Source organism: Halichoeres trimaculatus, unplaced genomic scaffold (genome assembly GCF_033239565.1).
Source record: "Halichoeres trimaculatus isolate MK-OKI-2021-1 unplaced genomic scaffold, fHalTri1.1 fHalTri1_scaffold_10, whole genome shotgun sequence".
Taxonomy (NCBI): Eukaryota; Metazoa; Chordata; class Actinopteri; order Labriformes; family Labridae; genus Halichoeres; species Halichoeres trimaculatus.
In genome coordinates this window covers 14,790,021-14,810,091 of record NW_027437187.1, presented here as the reverse complement: position 1 = coordinate 14,810,091, position 20,071 = coordinate 14,790,021, and the positions used below count along the sequence as shown (strand labels likewise).

General features: G+C 39.9%; 5 protein-coding genes across 5 annotated transcripts; 2 read left to right on the top strand and 3 right to left on the bottom strand.

Moving 5' to 3' along the window:
- Positions 1–847: 847 nt before the first annotated feature.
- slc15a5 (solute carrier family 15 member 5) lies at positions 848–5,099 on the top strand. Its single transcript, XM_074678435.1, has 9 exons — positions 848–1,199; positions 1,584–1,806; positions 3,192–3,361; positions 3,469–3,689; positions 3,759–3,945; positions 4,100–4,288; positions 4,403–4,534; positions 4,640–4,748; positions 4,914–5,099. Exons 1-9 carry the CDS (start codon positions 848–850, stop codon positions 5,053–5,055), a joined length of 1,725 nt encoding a protein of 574 aa, XP_074534536.1. The 3' UTR covers positions 5,056–5,099.
- A 420-nt stretch (positions 5,100–5,519) lies between these two features.
- Positions 5,520–7,952, bottom strand: LOC141797066 (E3 ubiquitin/ISG15 ligase TRIM25-like). Its single transcript, XM_074678467.1, has 5 exons — positions 7,368–7,952; positions 7,154–7,249; positions 6,690–6,926; positions 6,443–6,596; positions 5,520–6,165 (listed from the first exon to the last, which is right to left on the bottom strand). The coding sequence occupies exons 1-5, from the start codon at positions 7,950–7,952 to the stop codon at positions 5,636–5,638; spliced, it is 1,602 nt and encodes a 533-aa protein (XP_074534568.1). The 3' UTR covers positions 5,520–5,635.
- A 2,170-nt stretch (positions 7,953–10,122) lies between these two features.
- On the bottom strand, positions 10,123–13,258 carry LOC141797032 (E3 ubiquitin/ISG15 ligase TRIM25-like). The gene is made up of 6 exons (XM_074678412.1): positions 12,683–13,258; positions 12,500–12,595; positions 11,419–11,664; positions 10,918–11,071; positions 10,733–10,798; positions 10,123–10,652 (listed from the first exon to the last, which is right to left on the bottom strand). The coding sequence occupies exons 1-6, from the start codon at positions 13,256–13,258 to the stop codon at positions 10,123–10,125; spliced, it is 1,668 nt and encodes a 555-aa protein (XP_074534513.1).
- A 2,166-nt stretch (positions 13,259–15,424) lies between these two features.
- LOC141796900 (tripartite motif-containing protein 16-like) lies at positions 15,425–16,885 on the bottom strand. Its single transcript, XM_074678223.1, has 4 exons — positions 16,709–16,885; positions 16,466–16,622; positions 16,320–16,364; positions 15,425–16,226 (listed from the first exon to the last, which is right to left on the bottom strand). The coding sequence occupies exons 1-4, from the start codon at positions 16,883–16,885 to the stop codon at positions 15,706–15,708; spliced, it is 900 nt and encodes a 299-aa protein (XP_074534324.1). The 3' UTR covers positions 15,425–15,705.
- A 583-nt stretch (positions 16,886–17,468) lies between these two features.
- tmem17 (transmembrane protein 17) lies at positions 17,469–20,023 on the top strand. The gene is made up of 5 exons (XM_074678526.1): positions 17,469–17,698; positions 17,861–17,964; positions 19,338–19,451; positions 19,572–19,715; positions 19,814–20,023. The coding sequence occupies exons 1-5, from the start codon at positions 17,584–17,586 to the stop codon at positions 19,889–19,891; spliced, it is 555 nt and encodes a 184-aa protein (XP_074534627.1). The 5' UTR covers positions 17,469–17,583; the 3' UTR covers positions 19,892–20,023.
- The last annotated feature ends 48 nt before the right edge of the window (positions 20,024–20,071 follow it).

The following is a 20,071-nucleotide window of genomic DNA, read 5'->3' as shown; positions in this document are numbered from 1 at the left end:
TGTCTTAAGATGCACCTTGCTGAGCCAGTATAAGGTATTGACCTAAAAGTATTTTTCGTCAACTGTTTTGTATTCCCTTTTTACAACTTAAACTCAAAAAATATCAAATATTCAGAAACATTCATTCATTTTTTTCAACTTACTGTTCTTTAAAGTTTATGTACTGTCCTTGATAAAAAAATAATAAATAAAAAATGTTAAATCTTTTTTGTTTTACCCTGACATACATATATATATATATATATATATATATATATATATATATATATATATATATATATATATATATATATATATATGTCTATTTAAATTTGAGCAAACTAAAAGTAAACCTAACCTGTAGAACCAAAAGTAAAAGTACATTTAGAATTATAAAACATTAAAACTCTTCTTTCAAATTATGCTGAAGCAGTGTTTGACTAAATGGACCAAGCCGCTGTTTGTATGTATGAGTCTTTTGCTCAACAAAAAATGACTATGTGCCGTTTTACTGTTGGTAATATTTGAAATATTTCTAGGATGCTCTCTAAACTCGCTGTCCTGTCACTCCTGCTTGATACGGTTCAGAGTGATGTATCAGATCCATGTAAAGCATCCACAGTTCCCAGTAAAATCATGACTCAGCAGCACGCTCAGCCAGCAACACGTGCAGGATGCAAGAAAGTGTGTTTGATTATTTGTGTCTGCAGTCCTGCCTACATCTACTGTCACACCAAAGTGAGGGATTCCAGCTCGAACCTCTGAGGCTCTTATTGTGAAAGGACAGGACTCAGAGCTTAGTGTGGTCCATCACTGGCTGCATCCAGTCAGCCAAACAGCCTTGCTGCTGCCCAACTGGCCAGAAGTAATGGTGGCTGAGGACAGTAAGAGACTGTCTCATGGCAGGAGAAAATCATGCCTACCCCCCCGGACCCCTCACCCTGATCATGGACCATCAAGGAAGTCCCGCAAGAAGCTTCAGGTCATTATCTGTGTCCTGCTTGTGGAGCTGTGTGAGAGATTCACTTTTTTTGGGATAGTGTGCAACATGATTCTCTTCTGCACGGTGAAGCTGGGCTATGATAACTACCTGGCTGCAACAGTCAACCTGTGCTTCATAGGAGCCAGCACCCTGACACCTGTGCTGGTCGGCTGGTTTGCAGAAACCTGTCTGGGGAGGACTAAAGTGCTCTATTTGTGTGCTTTCCTTCACTTTTTCGGTAAGGCATGATGATTTAAATGCTAGTGGTTTCATCTGATTGGACAAAGCTATTTCCTTTATCATGTACAACAAATATCTTAGTTTTAATTTACTTTCTCACTTTTGCTTTATTTATGATATTCAAGTAGCCAAAAAGTAGCTTCAGTCACTTGTTCTTGTATTTATTTACCTGAAACAATGTCTACAAATCCAGCAGATGCTAAGTCATACGATATAAAAGTCATGTTGCATCTCAACCTTTAGTGTGAATTTATTTCAAGCATGTTGGTAACTCTGTAGGTGCTTAGTCATGGGCTTGACTCTCCTGCTCTGAAGTCACACTCTTGTTTGAAATCAAGCTGCAGCCTCATGCCATGACCTTTTCCCATCATCATACTTCCAGGCACAGCCATGCTACCTGTGGTAGCATTCCCGTTTGAAGATTTCTACATTGACAATCATCACATGACACACCAGCTGGAGCCTCGAGAACAGCAGATCTTGTTCTACACTGGCCTCCTGGCAGCTGCGCTTGGCATCGGTGGCATCAGGGCCATACTGTGTCCAATGGGAGCCTACAGCCTGCAGAGCTACAACCAGCATCAGCTACTGTCATTCTTTAACTGGTGAGCAGGTATTACTCTCTGAATACAGTCATACCACAATAGTTTCTTTGTCATGAGATAAGTTTATTTGATTGAGCTTTTTATTACCATTTGACTGCCCATAGATTTAACTAACAAGGGGGGCCTGGACAGTGGCAAGGAAATGCACCATACCACCTGGAATCTGTCAGTAATTATTACTTGAACTTCCAAATAGTGCAAACCAGCATCAACTGGGCTAGAGCAAATTGATGGTTCTGTAAAAAAGGTTGTTTTTTCACCAAGCAGTTAAATACAACACAGCTCATGATGGGTGAAGTCTAAGAGCTCTCTGAAGACATTCACAACCTGATTGTTGCTCAGCATCAGAATGGAACTGGTTACAGACTTATATCAAAGCACCTGAATATTCCAGTCAGCACCGTTGGGGCCATTATTCACAAGTGGAAGAAGCACCACCTTACCATCAACAGGCCACACACAGGAGCTCTTTGCAAGATTTCTGACCAGGGAGTCAGAAAGATAGTCAGAAAAGTACTCAACGAGCCAAGGACCACCCTGAAAGTGCTCCAGAAAGACTTGGAGGCAGCAGGTACAATTGTTACAGAGAAAACAATCGGCAATGCACTTCACTGCCACGGCCTCAATGGATGCTCAGCCTGCAAGACTCCATTCCTCAAGAAAAGTCATGTTGAAGCTTGTTTAAAGTTTGTTAAACAGCATCTTGACAAGCCTGTAGAATACTGGGAGAATGTCTTCTGGTCAGATGAGACCAAAACTGAACTTTTGGGCTGTCATGCTACATACTATGTTTGGAGGAGAAATGGCACTGCACATCACCCAAAAAACACTACACCAACAGTGAAGTTTGGAGGTGGAAGCATCATGGCATGGGGTTGTTTCTCAGCTCATGGTGTTGGCAAACTTCATATAGTTGACGGAGCAATGAATGGAGCCATGTATGGGGAAATTCTTGATATGAATCTGCTGCCATCCACCAGGATGATGAAGATGAGACGTGGCTGGACCTTCCAGCACGAGAACGATCCAAAGCACATGGCAAAGTTGACTCTCAAATGGTTTAAAAAAAAAAAATCATATGGTCCAGTTCTTGGTATGCAGTCAGTTGCTCTTTGGTGGTTTTTGTTTATTTATCTATTGTAGGTTTTTTTCTTTTAATTTATATTTTTTTCTTAATACTGCACCTGTTTCGGATTTGTCAAGACTAAGTGTTAAACATAAATTTGCATGTATTAGGATCTGAGTTGACAGGTGTGTTTTTTGTAGCTGTTGGTGAGAATGCTAAAAGTCCAACTAAGCTCCACTTCCATTTTTACATAATGCACTGAAATCTGCTGTTTGTATAAAAGACTTATGGATGAGGTGTTTGCTTTGCTTGGGTTTAGGTTCTACTGGCTGGTAAACCTGAATTCAACAGTGGTGTTTCTGGGTATTGCTTACATCCAGCAGTCTGTGGCTAAAAACCTGGGCTTCCTTATCCCCTTCATGTCTGTGCTGCTGGCTTTGATCGCCATACACATGGTGAGGAGCAGACTCACCTACAAACCCAAGAAAGGTGAGATATTTAAAAAGAAATAAAGGACAGAATAAATTCTAACTAACTTATTACTACTGTCAGACATATCTAAAGAAAGCTTCTGTTACTGTTTGTGTCTGCTACAGGTGGATCATTATTAACCACAATGGGAGTGTTTCTAAATTCTTTGAAGATGTGCTGCCTTCACTATCGCCACCTGAGCGGAGATGTAGTATCCTGGTTGGACCGGGCCAAAGAGAACAATGGTGGCCGTTACAGTGAAACCCATGTGGAGAATGTCAAGGTCCTGGCCAAGCTGTTCCCTCTCTACGGGCTACAGCTGCTTTACAGAGCCTGCATCACACAGGCAGGTTATGAGTCGTCTCATAACTCACTCGTAATGATCATCTCTATTTAAAGACCATGTTTCCTTTAGATTCCCTCAGGTTACTACATTCAGGCCATGAATTCAAACCTTCACCTGAATGACCTCCTGTTGCCCATCGGGGCCATGAATGTGATCAGCATCCTGCCTCTCCTGCTCTTGGCCCCTGTGATTGAGTGTGTGACGACCTGTTACCTCTCCATGAAAAAAACTCCTCTGGCACCAGCAAAAGTTGTTAGTGAGTATTTTTATAACAACATCCCCTATGAGGCACTACCTCCACCTTAATCCTCCTATCTCCTTCTCACGTATCTCACCCATCCTTTTTCCTCACATGATAATCCTGCAGCCCATCTTTCATCTTTCCCTCCCTGTCCATCCTCCACTTCCAGCTCTGGGCCATGCATGTGCAGCTCTGTCCGTCCTGGTGGCAGGTTTGTCCGAGCTGCAGAGGAAGACGTACCCCCTGACGGAGCAGACGATGTCTGGGAAAGTTCTGCAAGTGTCATCCATGCCGTGTTTCCAGCTGGCTCCTCAGTACATCCTCCTCGGCCTGGCAGAGGCTCTTGTCACGCCTGCATGTGAGTGAGCCACTCTCAGTCTCCATAACACCACTGAATGGCTACAGCATGAACCATTTGACCCTTTTTATAAAAATGTGAGAAAGATAATCAAGATACTCTTTTTTTTCACAGGTTCCCTCATATCTTTCCAGCTCACACCTAATCACATCAGAGGGATCTCTTTGCACTTCCTCACTCTGTCCTATGGAGGGGGCTGCTTCCTCGGAGCTCTTACCATCCAGCTGGCACACGCGCTCTCTGGAGGTTAGTCATTACAAATAGTGTGATGTATTGTAATTAAATAGAAATTATTTGATTTTTGTTATAATTTACTGACGCTGATTTAACAACAGTGATAACTAATTACAGGTAACTTTTACCCAAACATACTGCATGATGGGAATCTGGAGCGGTTCTTTTTTATCCTGGCCACCCTCATGGCTATAAATACTGTTATGTGTTGGAACGTGTCCTACAGGTACAGAATGATCTCTATCATGGCCTGTACTTGCTCCTGTTTATCAAAATAGCTTTCCAATACATTTATGGCATAACAAAGCTAATTTGAGCAAAAAATTTGTTGACAAACATTTTTTAAAATCATTGGATGAAAATGTTTTCTTGTCATTCTGATGTTGTCCAGGTACATCGACCTGAGTGTGCAGGGTAAAGCTCTGACCATCAGCCCTCTAACTGAGAAGCTGCTGCATTACAAAGCCTGTCTGAGGTTCTACGACACCGTGGATCGCTCCTACACACACGCTTCTATCGAATCTATTTTGTGATTGTCTCTTATGATCTGTCCTTAAGTGGCGCTGGCGCTGCATGTTTCAATGTCAAACCATGTTACTTTAAAATGTGAGTTGAAAATGAAGAACATCAGGTTTACATGCAAATACGATTTTATTTATTGTTTTTTGAAAATGTAAAATAAAAGCACTATTTGGTCAAACATGTATTTCATTGTGTCAAAAAAAAATGTTGGTGGAGTAAACCCTATAGTTACTTCAAAGAAAAGGTGTTGTCCTTTAAAAACACAAAGCAAAATCATAGCTTCATTGATTGTTCCATATTTCAAAATGCAGACTAAACTCAGCAGTAGTTATCACTTAAGCATTAAAAAACTCTTAAAAACATGGAAAAAAATTAAATAAATTGTTATACCTTAAAAATCACTAAATTAAACATTTCACTCCAGACTTTGTTTGAACATAAGATGTAGAGGATCAGCCACAGAAGGTTCCCCTAATAAATCTTTCAATTATTTAACAAAGAGAAAAAAAAATTTATGCCTTGTCTGGTCCCTGAGCCATAAAACTGCAGCTTGTCCTGCAGATCATACATCATATTTATAATACAGAGTGGTTAGAAGTTGCATATTTTGAGTGTTGAACCTAAATCAACAGAGAATCCAGGATACACAGGTTCAGTGAAGCTGGTCTGGACCTGGTGAAGCAGTGAAAATCTGTCAGGGCCAGAAACACTGTAAAAGCTCAGTGTCCCTCCTTCATAATCAAGATGTACACCAACTCTACGTGAGTGGGCTGGGGGGATTTGGCTCTTGTGAAGACTATTGTGCCAAAATGTGCAGCCGGATGAAGAGCAGGTTAATTTCCAGGACAGACTGTTGTGACCAAAGCAGCAATCTTTCCCTGATCCCTTCCTTTTGATGCCTTCGTATGACACAGCCAAATCCACATCCCCAACATCCCACTCCACCTCCCAGTAGTAGCTCCCTTCAAGGCCTCTTTTGCACAGTGCCTGGTGGTAGAAGGTGAATCTGTCAGGGTGATCAGGGTGAGCCTGGTCTTTGCCTCCCCAGGATATCTCACCATTTGAGTCAGACAAACAGAGACATGCAGCGATTGTGTTTGGATCCACCTTCACCTTGTGTTCTACAGGGGAAATGATGCACTTATTTAATACTTAAGCATTCATGTATGTTAAAATCAGGTTATGATTTAATGAGAGGAGATTCAAAATAAACAAATTACATCACACTTACTTCTACACTTGTTCAAAATGTGCCCTCTTGGAAAATGATCAGGCAGGTTGTGATGTACTGACACAGCTGTAAAAGACAGATGATTTTTATTTTTGATACACTGTAAGAAACAATAAACCAGATCACACCTAATGTGTAGCTTAGAAATCCAAATCATCTATACTTACTTTCCCTTTTTTCAAAGCGACTGAAAACATCATTCTTCACAGATTTCACTACACGTCTTATTCCCTTTTTCTGTGCATCGACAAACCCTGGTGGCAGGTCACCAGTCTCAGGTCGTTCTGTGAAAGCACTGAGGTCACCCAGGGCCTGGACGTTCTGCACAAAGCACATATTGGTACCCTAAGTCATCAAAGTATGTATTCTCAAAATGAGCTACAACATTTTTATGGACTTGGAGCAATTCATCACCTGAAGAAAATGAACAGGCTGATCCTTGAGTAATGAAACCTGGTTTAGTTTATCCACTTTACGATTCAGCTCACGCTTTTCATGCTGAAGTTTCTTGAGACGACTGTTGATCTGGTCCACTCCTGGTTTCTTTGCTTTTCCAACTTCATCTACCAGCTCAGAGCAACTCCTCTCTACATGACGAATGTGCGCTGCACACAGTCTCTGAAAGTCATCGCATACCTCCCAAGCAGCATCCTTGTGGAAAACATGAAACATAAGTCCACACTCCATTTGGTTACATGTACAGGTATTAACCCTCACAGAGCAGCAGATGTCGATGTTTCCTTAAGATATGCAACGAAGTGGCCCATGCATGGACATGCAATGCCCAGGTGAAAGAAAGTGTTTTTAAATGACACAAAATAATTGAGAAAATAAGTGAACACCAAAAGATAAAAAAGACTATTGTTAATTACACTCACATTGATGGAGTCCACAGCCTCGGTCAGTTTCACCTTTTCCTCCTCTAAATGCAGCAGTTGGTCTAGTATTTCATGCTTGGTCCAATCAAGTTTTCTCTAGTGAAATAAAAAGTGTTACAGATATTTATACATAAAATAAGGCTGGGTGATATCTGACTTAAACACCCGTCTGATCTAAATTAAAAGATAAATAAATACATTTTGTCTGTCTCACCTCAAATTCACTCTTTTCTTCTGCTACTGTCACTGTGTCATGACCTTTGTGTCCATCCATTACACACTGCAGACATATCAGCTGCTGATCAGTGCGGCAGTAGATCTCTAGAAGTTTGTCATGAAGGCCACAGATTTGGTCTTGAATCCTCACAGAGGCCTGGATCAGTTTATGTTTTTTCAGAGGTGGCACTTCAAAGTGAGGCTTCAGGTGAGTCTCACAGAAAGAGGTCAAACATACGAGACAGAACTTGGTCGCTTTTCTTTTTCTCTCTGTGCAAGCATCACATTGAACATCCTGAGGTCCAGCATAAGTGTCACCAGCTTCAGCCGCTGCACTTTTGCTGTTGTTCCCTCTGTGTTCCTCCAACAGGGCAGCTAGCAGTGTGTTCTTCTTCAGGCCAGGCCTCTCGCTGAAAGTCTCCCCACACAGAGGGCAGTTGTAGTCTCTTTGTTTGATTGTATCCCAGAAAGAGTTGATGCACTTCATGCAGTAAGTGTGTCCACAGGTCGTGGTCACTGGATCCTCCAGTAACTGTAAACAGATTGAGCATTCAAGGAGCTCCTGACTCTGACTCTCAGCCATGTTTCTCCCGCCAAACTAACAGCGCTCTTTTTCTTTTGTATGAAGAAGGAGGGGCGTGTTTGCCAGTTGTTCCTGTCTGTACAGATGCTGACTGGGCTGTCTGTGGCTTTGGGAGGGTCAGAAAAACACTGGCAGGGTGGAACATTAAATACAAGATCAGGGTTTTGATTATTCTCTAATTAAAGTTGTCAAATATAGTCAGGTTTATTTCATTACATGTGCAAGTAAAACATGTAATCTGTACTGTAAGCCATTCTTTATATATATTTCCACTGAACAAAATTCTATAACCAATTAAAGAAACAGGTTGTCAGAATTGTTCTACCCACAAAAAAAGTGTTTCACTATTCAGTCTCTTTTTTAAGAACTTTATTTTCTAACAATGGATCTTCACTATCGAAGCTTGCATAGACATGAAACTTGCTCAGTCATTGCTGACTGGTATCAACATGTGCCTTAAACTGTTTTTTAATTCATTTCATTCAGGTGTGAAATGTTGTTTTTGTCCTATTATTTACAGAGATCCAAGTACCAACAACTCAAGCAGGACTCAACTCAGGAGCAGATAGTCAACTGCCTTTAAGAAAATGTATCTGTTCTTGTTTGCCTGCTGCAGAAATTTGAATGAGTAGAGGAATGGCTGAGGTGACGTACTAAACCAGTATGATAACAGAGTGTCAATATAATGTATCTTAGAGATAATGAAAGCCCAGGCCAGTTTCTCTGCAACGGTTTCAAAAAGGGTGTGCCTCATTTTTGGGTTGTGATATGTGTGAATATGACTTTCATTAAAGCTGCTTTTACTAATGACTTCAATGGCAAAATTTAAAACTGAAAATACACGCTGTATTTCTTAATAACATTAAAGGTCCCATATTATGCAAAAATCACTTTATCAGGTCTTTTAGTGAAATTTGTGGGTCTTTGTCTTTCCTTCCAGCCCACAAAATGTGATATTTAATGACAAAACCTGCACTTAGTACTGCTTGTGAATGTAAAATCCTGACCTAAAACAAACTGTTTGGATTTTTGTGGATTTGCCAATGTCAGCGATTCCCTTTTCTGACCAATCAGGAGCAAGTCTGATCTGATTGGTCCACTGGAGCAAATACCCCCCGAACCCTGCCCACTTCTCTCCCCGCTGCTGGAGAGATTTGAAGAGCCATCACTGCTTCATTTTTGGCTGTAAACAGCCACATAGTTCCATGCTCAAGCTTCCCATCTCAGAAGAAGACAAGACTCAGTGGCTGGAGTTCATTCATCAAGGAAATGTGCCAGCTACACTCAGTAAACCTGTGCATGTGTGTGCTAGTCACTTCACGTCTGACTACTTTTCCAACTTTGGACAGTACAACAGAGGGTTAGTGAATAGACTGGTCCTGAATCCAGGCGCATTACCAACCATCCGCCAGCAAACCTCGAACCCTGGAAATGTGAGTATTTCAAATGCTGTGTGCTGTGGAGCAGATGTAAGAGCTTTTCCTCAGTGTCCCCCTGTCTCTGTGTTAGCTTCAGGATGCTAACTTTAGCGGTTAGCCCGTTGTTTCAGCCTGTAATGTTACGGTAAAACATGCTTCACTGTTTTCTAAACATTGTGCACTCGGAGTTCGTGGCGCCGCTCTCAGTGACGTGGAAGAGCAGGGCGGTATCAGCAGTGACTCATTTACATATGAAGGTCACGCCCACTAAATCAGAGCGTTCTGAACAGAGGGGCTATGAGGGCTATCTCAAGGCAACACAGTTGTCAATGCACACTATGATATTTTCTCTGTTATCTTACACATGTTTGTCATTTTATAAATATTACACATTTGTTAGTTTTAATAAAAAAATAACAAAAATAATTTACGAGTGAAGTTGCTGCAACCGACATATTCAATCTGGTGAATAAACCAAGCAGTGGGATACAATTAAAATGTGTGGTAAGTAGAATCTGGAAACAAAACAGAACACCGTGAGATGAATCAACCCTCTCAGCCTTATTTTAAAATACAAAATACAATACCATCTAAAACTAAGAAACTTACCAAAGTAAAGTACCTGGCTGTCTGCCATACACCCTCACTAAGTACGAACTCATAAAACATTTTGTATTGTGCTAAAATTTGTATGCTTTGTCTGGTCCCTGAGCCATAAAACTGCAGCTTGTCATATTTATAATACAGAGTGGTTAGAAGTTGCATATTTTGAGTGTTGAACCTAAATCAACCGAGAATCCAGGATACACAGGTTCAGTGAAGCTGGTCTGGACCTGGTGAAGCAGTGACAATCTGTCAGGTTCAGAAACACTGTAAAAGCTCAGTGTTCCTGCTTCATAATCAAGATGTACGCCAACTCTACGTGAGTGAGCTGGAGGCATTTGGCTCTTGTAAAGACTATTGTGCCAAAATGTGCAGCCGGATGAAGAGCAGGTTAATTTCCAGGACAGACTGTTGTGACCAAAGCAGCAATCTTTCCCTGAGCCCTTCCTTTTGATGCCTTTGTATGACACAGCCAAGTCCACAACCCCAACATCCCACTCCACCTCCCAGTAGTAGCTCCCTTTAAGGCCTCTTTTGCACAGTGCCTGGTGGTAGAAGGTGAATCTGTCAGGGTGATCAGGGTGAGCCTGGTCTTTGCCTCCCCAGGATATCTCATCATTTGAGTCAGACAAACAGAGGCATGCAACAATTGTGTTTGGATCCACCTCCACACTGACACCTGTAGAGAAAGAGATTCGTCACATATAACTGGTGAAGCTGTCGTTTATATTAATATATGTTGATATAAACTGAACTTACGTTTGCAGCTTCTCAAAAGATGTCGTCTTGATACTATCTCCTCTTGCTTCCTTGGAATTTTTGTCACTGAGCAAAGGAAAAGAAAAACAATTATTTCACCCTTTACTTAATTTATTTTGTAGAGATGGATTGGCTGGACTAAACCTATCAAAATTAGAAAAAGTATTCAATATGTTTATACTTACACTCATTTTTTTCAGAATGACTGAGTAAATCGTCCTTCTCTTTGTTGTGCATATGTTTTAATTTGTCTTTCTGTAGTTTAACAAAGTCCTCCAGCCTGTTTAGGCTCTTTTGTGAAAGGTACGTCGAAGGGAGGTCACCCGGGGCCTGGAAACCCTGCACAAAGCAAAGAAGCATGTGAGTTTAAAAAAAAAAAAGTCAAAGGTTTTTTAACGTGGTCATAAAAATAAATGAAACGGACTGAATGCTAATATGCTAATATGCTAATAGTAGCTGTTGACTGACAGTGATGTGTGTGAAATATGAACAGATGACTGACTCATATTTTCTACATTTTAAAGTGCACTTTCAGTAGCACATCAATTAAGAGTCAGTAAATTGGAAACAGCTGTGAAATTAGCCACATATGCTGTAATTACATTTCAATATAATCTGTGTGATGTCAGATTAAACCAACCAAAGTGTGATTATGATGGATATAACCCAAAGAGACCGGTCATCACCTGAAAAAACTGAACTGGGTCTTCTGTTTGTGAAAGCTGATTAAGTTTCTCCTCCCTCCTCTTCAGCTCCAGCACTTCACGCTTTAGTTCTTTGAGATGCTTATTGGTCCAGTCCACGCCTGCTTTCTCTGCTCCCCCTGCTTTCTCTCTCATCTCAGAGCACTTCCTCTCCACACAGCGAGTGTATAAGCGAATGTTTTCTGTACACATACGCTCAAACTCATCACATACCTCCCAAGCAGCAACCTAATAAGAAACACGAAGAACTGGTTGTGAGTTTCACAGTTCACAGTTCATTTACTCTGCAAGTACAGTAATACATTTTTGAGAGATGTATCACTTCCAAGGTTTGTATTTGACAGTCTGGTCACAAGTCGCTGAATCAACCAAAAGGGGGTCACAAAAATAACTTTGGAATTGCTCGTCATTTTACAGAGTCATAAAATGTTTCTAGTGAAGTTTATATGAGAAAAAAAAGCATAAACACCTCTTTCATGAATAGATAAAAAGGGCCTTATTTACCAGCTTATCAACAAGATTGATCCGTAATATAGTAATAATGTAATTTTGTATAGTTGTCTGACAACCTGGACATTAAGACCCCAATAAATTTGTAAAATCATAGACACTTAAGTTTGATTACTACATAATATTAATGTTTAATTTCACTGAGTAGACAGAGATTAGCCCTCAATGCTTTATGCTAAGTTTTGCTAAAAGGACTGAAACATCTTTCAGGACATAGGCCAAAAAGCTCAAATTCATACTTCACCTAACTACATTTGTCCTTCTTCTGTCTGCACGTACCAAACTGTGGTTCCCTTCCCTTCAAATGCATTTTCTCTACATTGAGGACAAACTCCATTCTCCATAAAAGCTGCACCAAGCATTCATAGCCATTAACACTGTGCACCACTTGGTGAGTCTATGACAGTGTTTGAAAAGTTGTCATTGTTTTCTGCAACAAATTGTTTAACATCTGTTTAACTTTATGGGACACATTTCTCCATCTGTAAATAGTGATCAACAATCTGATGATATTATGAATGAAATTTACTACTGAACAGAGGATGACACTCACTCGTATGGAATCTGCAGCATGCTTCAGCTCCCCCATTTTCCTCTCTGTACACAGCACTCTGTCGGCTATGACCTGCTTGGTTTGCTCCACTTTTCTCTGTCAAAAACATAATAACAGGAGCTTTTCAGGACCTATGTGACATTAACACCAGGCAATGAAAAAGACATCAGTATATTTTCTCACCTCAAATTTACACTTTTCTTCTGCTACTGTCACTGTGTCATGACCTTTGTGTCCATCCATTACACACTGCAGACATATCAGCTGCTGATCAGTGCGGCAGTAGATCTCTAGAAGTTTGTCATGAAGGCCACAGATGCGGTCTTGAATCCTCACAGAGGCCTGGATCAGTTTATGTTTTTTCAGAGGTGGCACTTCAAAGTGAGGCTTCAGGTGAGTCTCACAGAAAGAGGTCAGACACACGAGACAGAACTTGGTCGCTTTTCTTTTACTCTCTGTGCAAGCATCACATTGAACATCCTCAGGTCCAGCACAAGTGTCACCAGCTTCAGTGGCTGCACTTTTGCTGTTCCCTCTGTGTTCCTCCAACAGGGCAGCTAGCAGTGTGTTCTTCTTCAGGCCAGGCCTCTCGCTGAAAGTCTGCCTGCACTGAGGGCAGCAGTATCCTCCCATTTTATTTATGTCCCAGAAAGAGTTGATGCATTTCATGCAGAAAGTGTGTCCACAGGTCGTGGTCACTGGATCCTCCAGTAACTGTAAACAGATTGAGCATTCGAAGAGCTCCTGACTCTCAGCCATTTTCTTCAGTTACAACTGATAAAGATTCTTTCATTCTATCCAGACAGGGAGGGGCATGACGCTTACACTGTGGTTACAGCCACAGAGAGATTGGCTGCTGTTTGTAGGAGTGTTCAACACAAAGTTCAACTACAGAATAAGACTCTACAAGCAGATTACCGCTTAGAAAAAGAATTGTTTTTGAGATTGTTTCATCTCAGGTTGAAATAGTAAAGCTCCCTTTTGCGATTCTAAAGCAAAAGCAGATCTCATACCCACGAGTATGGAGTATGGAGTTAAAGTGAGAAAGCAACAATAAATGTATAACAACTTCCTCGTTTGTGAGTTGGATTTTTTTTGTATGAGTCCAAAAGTCATACCGTAATTCTCATAAGAACCCACTTACACGTATCTCATGTAACACTTTAAGTGTCACTTACCCAGCTACAAGTTACTTGTGTCGTTCAAAACCAAGTGAGATATATAGAAAACAAGAGAAACAGTATATTCTTCCTAAAAATCTTTTTGAACATAGTATATAAGCAACTTTTTTATTCCCGTTATACAGCTGAGAGGAACAGGAGATATTGGAAGGAGTGAGTTTAGTAGACAAGCCTGAAGGAACAGGTGTCAGTGCATTTAGGACATTCACTGTACCTGCTTTAATTTAAAAGGTCAAGTTTGTATTATGTAGAGGCACTAAGCAAGACAGACTTTGAATAAATTAAATATAATACCCATAATCATGTTTGAATTGATGATAATCACTTCAACATAAAATATTATTTTGTTTTTGATAGCTGTAATTGAGTGCCCTAAATATATGACGAACATGAGAGGTGAGCAGGGGAGGGTTATAACGTAGAATAGGGATGCACAATACATCGGTATCAATATCGGTATCTGCCGATGTTGGTCATTTTTTAACATATCGGTATTGGCTGATAATTGTTCAGAGCATCTTGAACGATCTTTCAACACCCAAACAATATTGTTTTCTGTAACTGTGTGAACACCAAAACTACTTAAGAAGAGTGGACTCTCTTCTTTTATGCCTCTTCCTGTTTTTGATCCAAAAACAGACAAAACATACTTTGTTGATCACATTCATCTTGGGCACTCCATTCTTTGATTCCTTTCCATGGTCGTCTTTTCTCCAGATTGTGCAACGCTTTCTTCCTGAACTGCCTCGACACATCATCTCTGACTGTTTTTGTTTTTTTTTTCTTTTTTTACCAACATCAATAACAGTAAATATTGGTTATCAGCCATAACAACAATATTAATATCGGGAATCGGTGTCGGCCAAAATTTTCATATCAGTGCGTCCAGGGCTTGACATTAACTTTTTTGCTCACCAGCCACTGTGGCTAGTGGTATCCCTGAGTTACTAGCCACTCAGTATTTTCACTGGCCACAATTTGTTGTTGGATAATTATGTTCAATATGATTAAAGCCGATGATGACATGCTAAAGTTTACTTAGAAAAGATTTACAGCCTCTTTAAATGTACATGACCCCTATGCACACTCAAAACAAGACTACATCAATGTTAAAATCCACAGGTCCTTAATCAGGTATTCAGCTCTGATAAAGTTGTGCGTAACATTGTGCTCCTTTCATATGAAAATATGCAGTCTATTAAGACATAGTAATTAAAATAGTAGTTTGTTATTGCTTATAATAAAATGGTAAAGGGGATTAATTGAACTGATAAAAAATCAGCAAGAGACGCTGTCTGCTTAAATATTTAGTAACGATTGTAATCAGAAAATCATTTCTTTTATCATGAGAATGACAATGAAGGAGAGGTAAATTAAATTTCCTCAGAGCTTTCATCATCAGAGTCATCTTTTTGTTTGTCTCTCTGCTCCATGTTTGAGATAGAATTTCCAAAGTGGCCAGTGGGAGCGGAGGTGTTACCAGCCACTGCCGAAATCCACCCGTATTTGGCCGGTTGGCTAGTGTTAATGTCAAGCCCTGGGTGCGTCCCTAATCTAAAATCTGATTACTGAACATTGCCCAATATTCCCATTCACACACTGTATTGTCAAATCAAGCCATTTTCACATTAATATGTACAAATGAAGTAAAATAAAATAAAACATCAAAAAAAGCATGAAATGATGAATGATAGATTTATTAGATTAGGTTAAAAGAAAAGTGGTTACCCTAAAAGCATCGGGCAGACACTTTTGAACATCTTGTATAATTGATTCTTTTTGCTAACACTTCTATTTAGAACAAATGTAGAGTATACAGAAAAAATAAATACGATACAGGATGAGGTGTGAATGAATATGGACTGAAAACACAATCTTGCCGAGCTATTATTATTATTTTCACCCTCAACAGGCCGTAAATAAAAAAAAACATTGTTCCACTGTGAAGAGTAATGAGACTTAACCGAACATGATCATACAGTGACACTGGTGCAAACCTTATACAACTGTGACAATACACATTGTCTACTTAGGTAACAGAATCCTGAGGGAGCCCCCTCTGGAGACCATGAATCCTGGGTAAAGAGGCTGAGAGAACGTGGTCTGTACTCTGTGAAGGAGGGTCATTTCACCAGAATCAGACACACTGTGGAAGGACAGAGTGCCTGTGCTATGGTTCAAATAAACCCCAATAATTGAGGAGCATGAGCTGGATACTTTGGTTTTGATCCCCCTGTGCCAAAAGTTGCAACCTGAACTTGAAAGGGAAATGCACCAAGACTGGTCAGAGTATCCAAAGCCATTTTCTTCCAGCTCTGCTGCCTTGTAGCACATAGCAAGCTCAACCCTGGGACCCCGCCATACAACCTCAAAGTAGCAAACTCCAGATAAACCTTCAGAGCACAGGACCTGGTCATACTTAGTAAATCTGTCAGGGTGGTATGGATACTTCTGGGCTTTTTTAACCCAGGTCACAGTGCTGTTTCCCTCAGAAAGGAGAAGGTTTTCAAAGGCTGTGTTTGGATCCAGTCTGAGGTGGCAGGAATCTGAAAATTTGAGACATTATTTGTAGTGGTGTATTAAATAAACTGAGGAGCTCTAATTGATTAAAAAGCATTCATGCTGCAACATATACTCACAAAGGCAGAACTCGTCTCTTGTCTTTGGTTCAGTATCAACTTGAACTACAAGCGCAAAAGAAATTCATTTTAATAAGCCAGTTGTTAAAAGAAGACTGTACTGCTAATTTTGTGAACACATCACTTTAGTTAATGTATTTACTTACTTGTTTCAGACATTTCATCAACAGCTTTCCTCAGGTGTTCCATCTTTTTTTTTAAATCTGAAATGGCTGTTGTCACAAAGTCAAAATTTGTTTGTAGATGGATGTTTGAATCAGACGACACATCTGGTTGTGGATGGACAGAAGTATCCTGGCAGTTCTAGAAACACATAAAAAGAAAATGTTTGCATGCATTAGAACGCATCCTGCTCTCTTACCCATCCCTGTATATGTCTGTCTCTGTACCTGCAGGAAAAAAATGTGATCCTCAGTGAGTGACAGCTGTGTCAGTTCATCCTCTTTCTTTCTCAGATCAGAGACTTCCCTCTCCAGTCGCCCCTTTAGGGAATCAGCTCTGCTGGCTGCAGCCTTCTCCTGAACTCTGATCAGCTCTTTAACAGCGCTCCGCCTCTTACCTGCCATCATCTAAAAGCTTAAAAACACGTTTATTGGTATCGGCAGATATGAAAATTTCTGCCGATATGCACAGCCAATAAGGTGCTATTCAGTTAGGATTATTATTATTTTCCATCTGAAAAATAAGCTCCTTAAATAAAATGTAGCACTTCATTCAAGGATCCTCACAGCTCTCTGCCATCTTCGCGACTGAACTCCTTCACTTTCACTTTCCCAGAAAACGAAGCAGGGTGTGACTGAAAGTGTTGTTGTGTTTTCTTTCTCTCCGAAAGTGGGTACTTCCCAAATCAAAATGTCATGCAGGCTAACTGAACTCTAACGTACATTCGACGGAACTTAGGGCCCAATAAATGTAACAATATCACATTTATTGCAGAGGACTCTCACTTTTACGAACAAAAACAAGGATTATTACATTTTTTCATGTTTTGCTTCAGAGTGCATCGCTTTTTTTTTAAGACAGAGGACCAGTCTGCTTAAAAACATTTATGTTCTCCTTCTCTTTTGAATGAACAGAATGAGGGGCATATGTTGGCAGTCAGCCAAAGCAACGATACGGGCTCGTGCGAGATTTAGGGGAAGCGCGAGACTTTATTGGTTTCCTAGGAGACGACAGCAGCGTTCGGTGTCTGCATTGAGGAAGCTAGCGGTGGTGTATTTACCACTCTGGTGATGTTTGTGTTGAGCAGAGAGCATTTTACACCATGGAGCTGCCCGACACCATCAGAAGACGATTAGAAGACTTTTCTCGGAATGTTTTATTCGACCAGACTCGGACTCAAACTATTACAAAGGAGAATGAGACGTTTTTGTCCCACGGTAAGCTCTGAACACAGCGACTGAAATGATCGAATAACCCGCACGTTTACGTAGTTAGCTCACCAACTATGGTCAAAATCGGCATAGTACACAGTTTGACAGGATATGTTACTGAGTTTTGGGGTTTTATGCTCTCAATGTATGTCGTTCTCCTGTTTTCAGGCAAGCGGGTCCTGTCTGGTCTCCCCCTCCAGATGTCTCTCTACTTTAACATGTGGTTCTTCCCCCTGTGGTGGATCAGTGAAACTGTTATGCTGCATCTCAAGGTTAAAAGCTTATTAGAGATATGAAAGCAACATAACACATACCCAACACTTACATAAAGACTGTAATAAATATTCACTGTATATTTTAAAAGATTGTAAGGATTATCTACATTATCAAAACAGTCCTTGACTTTCATTCACGATTTAACCTCAGAACAGCCACTTAACCAAAGCAACCACAGTCTTACAAAAAATATACATAAGAGCAATCTGCAGTAGATGACCTTTTTACAAGCAAAAATCTAGTATGCATGAAGGATTGAAGGTGTTTTATATTCTTCGTAGAGACTATTTCAATTCAGCCATGCTCCCTGATCTCCATCAAATAATACATATGTTCCTCTGCATCACACATTAAGTCAAGACAATTCACAAAGGCAGTAAACTGTCACCAGAAACATATATGTATATGTCCTGTCCTACTCACGCAAACATGTTGTTATCTCCTGATGAAAGATTATAAGTATTAGTGTAATGCAACATGGGGATGAATATTGGCAAAAGCCTCATGATACGATATGCATCATGATACCTGGGACAGGATATAATAATATCACAATATTGTGATATATTGCGATATTCTACACAGTTTGCTATTTGATTGAAAACAATTTTCTATTTTATTGTGTTTGAAATAATGAAAGGCAGATGCAGTGTTTCATTCATACACATAACTTGAAAACAGAAAATGCGTCGAGTTTGTCACTTACACTGCTGTGACATTTGGGAGTGGGAATGACGTCATCTATGAGTTTAGTTGCAAATAACAGAAGACGGGGTCACTTGGTAAAACGGATAAATGTCACTTGGTGTAACCAAAAAATATTGATGTTTACGGCATCAAAACCCACATCATCAAGTTTAGGAATAAAATATTTTGAAGATACTTTGAGATTATATTTATTATACAGTTTAGGGGCAACATACTACTGCAGTGGGGGTGCAGAAGATGTATTATGATTCAAACTCACCTATAATATGAATTTTTATTTTAACAAAAATTTTGATACAAAGAGTTGAAATATCAATAGTTTATCACAGGTCAAAGTAATGTGTTTAATATTTCTTCACACCTCTAATGCAACATGTACCACTTGCTCCATTATTATTTTTTGTTACCAGGAATGACGGTTCAAATGCAAGACTGAGAACCAGCAAATCAAAGTATTTGTGATATATAACTGCTCAACAAACTGATACTTTGCGACACAATAATGTAAACAAAATTGAGCTGAATTTTTTTTTCATTGGACTAATTTTAAATAAAGATGGTTAAACTGAGAAAAAAAAGAAAATTTGAGCTTGTTTGAATGAGATGTATGAATGTGAACTTAGCTCCACTACGCACTGATTTTAATAATGATTTCTTCCAGTATCCTGTCTTGACAGACTACTACAAGTTCATCCTTGTAACAGTTCTCCTCCTAATGACTCTGATCGAGGCAATCAGACTCTTTCTTGGTTATGCTGGGAACCTACAGGAAAAGGTAATTCAACACTTACACATGTTTTAGGAAATGAATGGATCAGCATAGTTTTTACAAAGAGAGGTACTGGCAGAGACTGTTAGTCCTGTGATGTTTTTTTTTTTTTTTTGTTTTTGAAAGGTCCCAGAGTTGGCTGGGTTTTGGCTGCTTACCATCCTGCTGCAGTTTCCATTAATCCTGTTTCAGCTTTTTAATGAAGCCATTCTGATACAGCCGCTGGAGAGGGGCGTTCACATAGTTCTTGCCTTATTTATACTCTCACAGGTACAAAAAAACTGCTTTTACTAGCTTGGATGTTTGATTTCAACTGTTGCCACTCCATGCATATGTCTTAACCAATTATTGTTCCTTGGTTTGCACAGGCCCTCTTTGGTTTTGTGACACTACGGGACATGGTCAGATACACACAAAGCCAGTTTCATCTCCGACAATTCAACTGAAGCTCTGCTGTATTTAATGCCCTGTCAACCAGCTTACATCACGTCTTTGAGACTTCACAAGAAAACCCTGACATGTACAGAATGTTTCATACCTAAAAATGTATTATCAAGGACAGTGTTTGAGAAAGTTGTTTGTCCTTATATTCTGTGGTTTCATTTTGCTGATAATTTTATCTGATG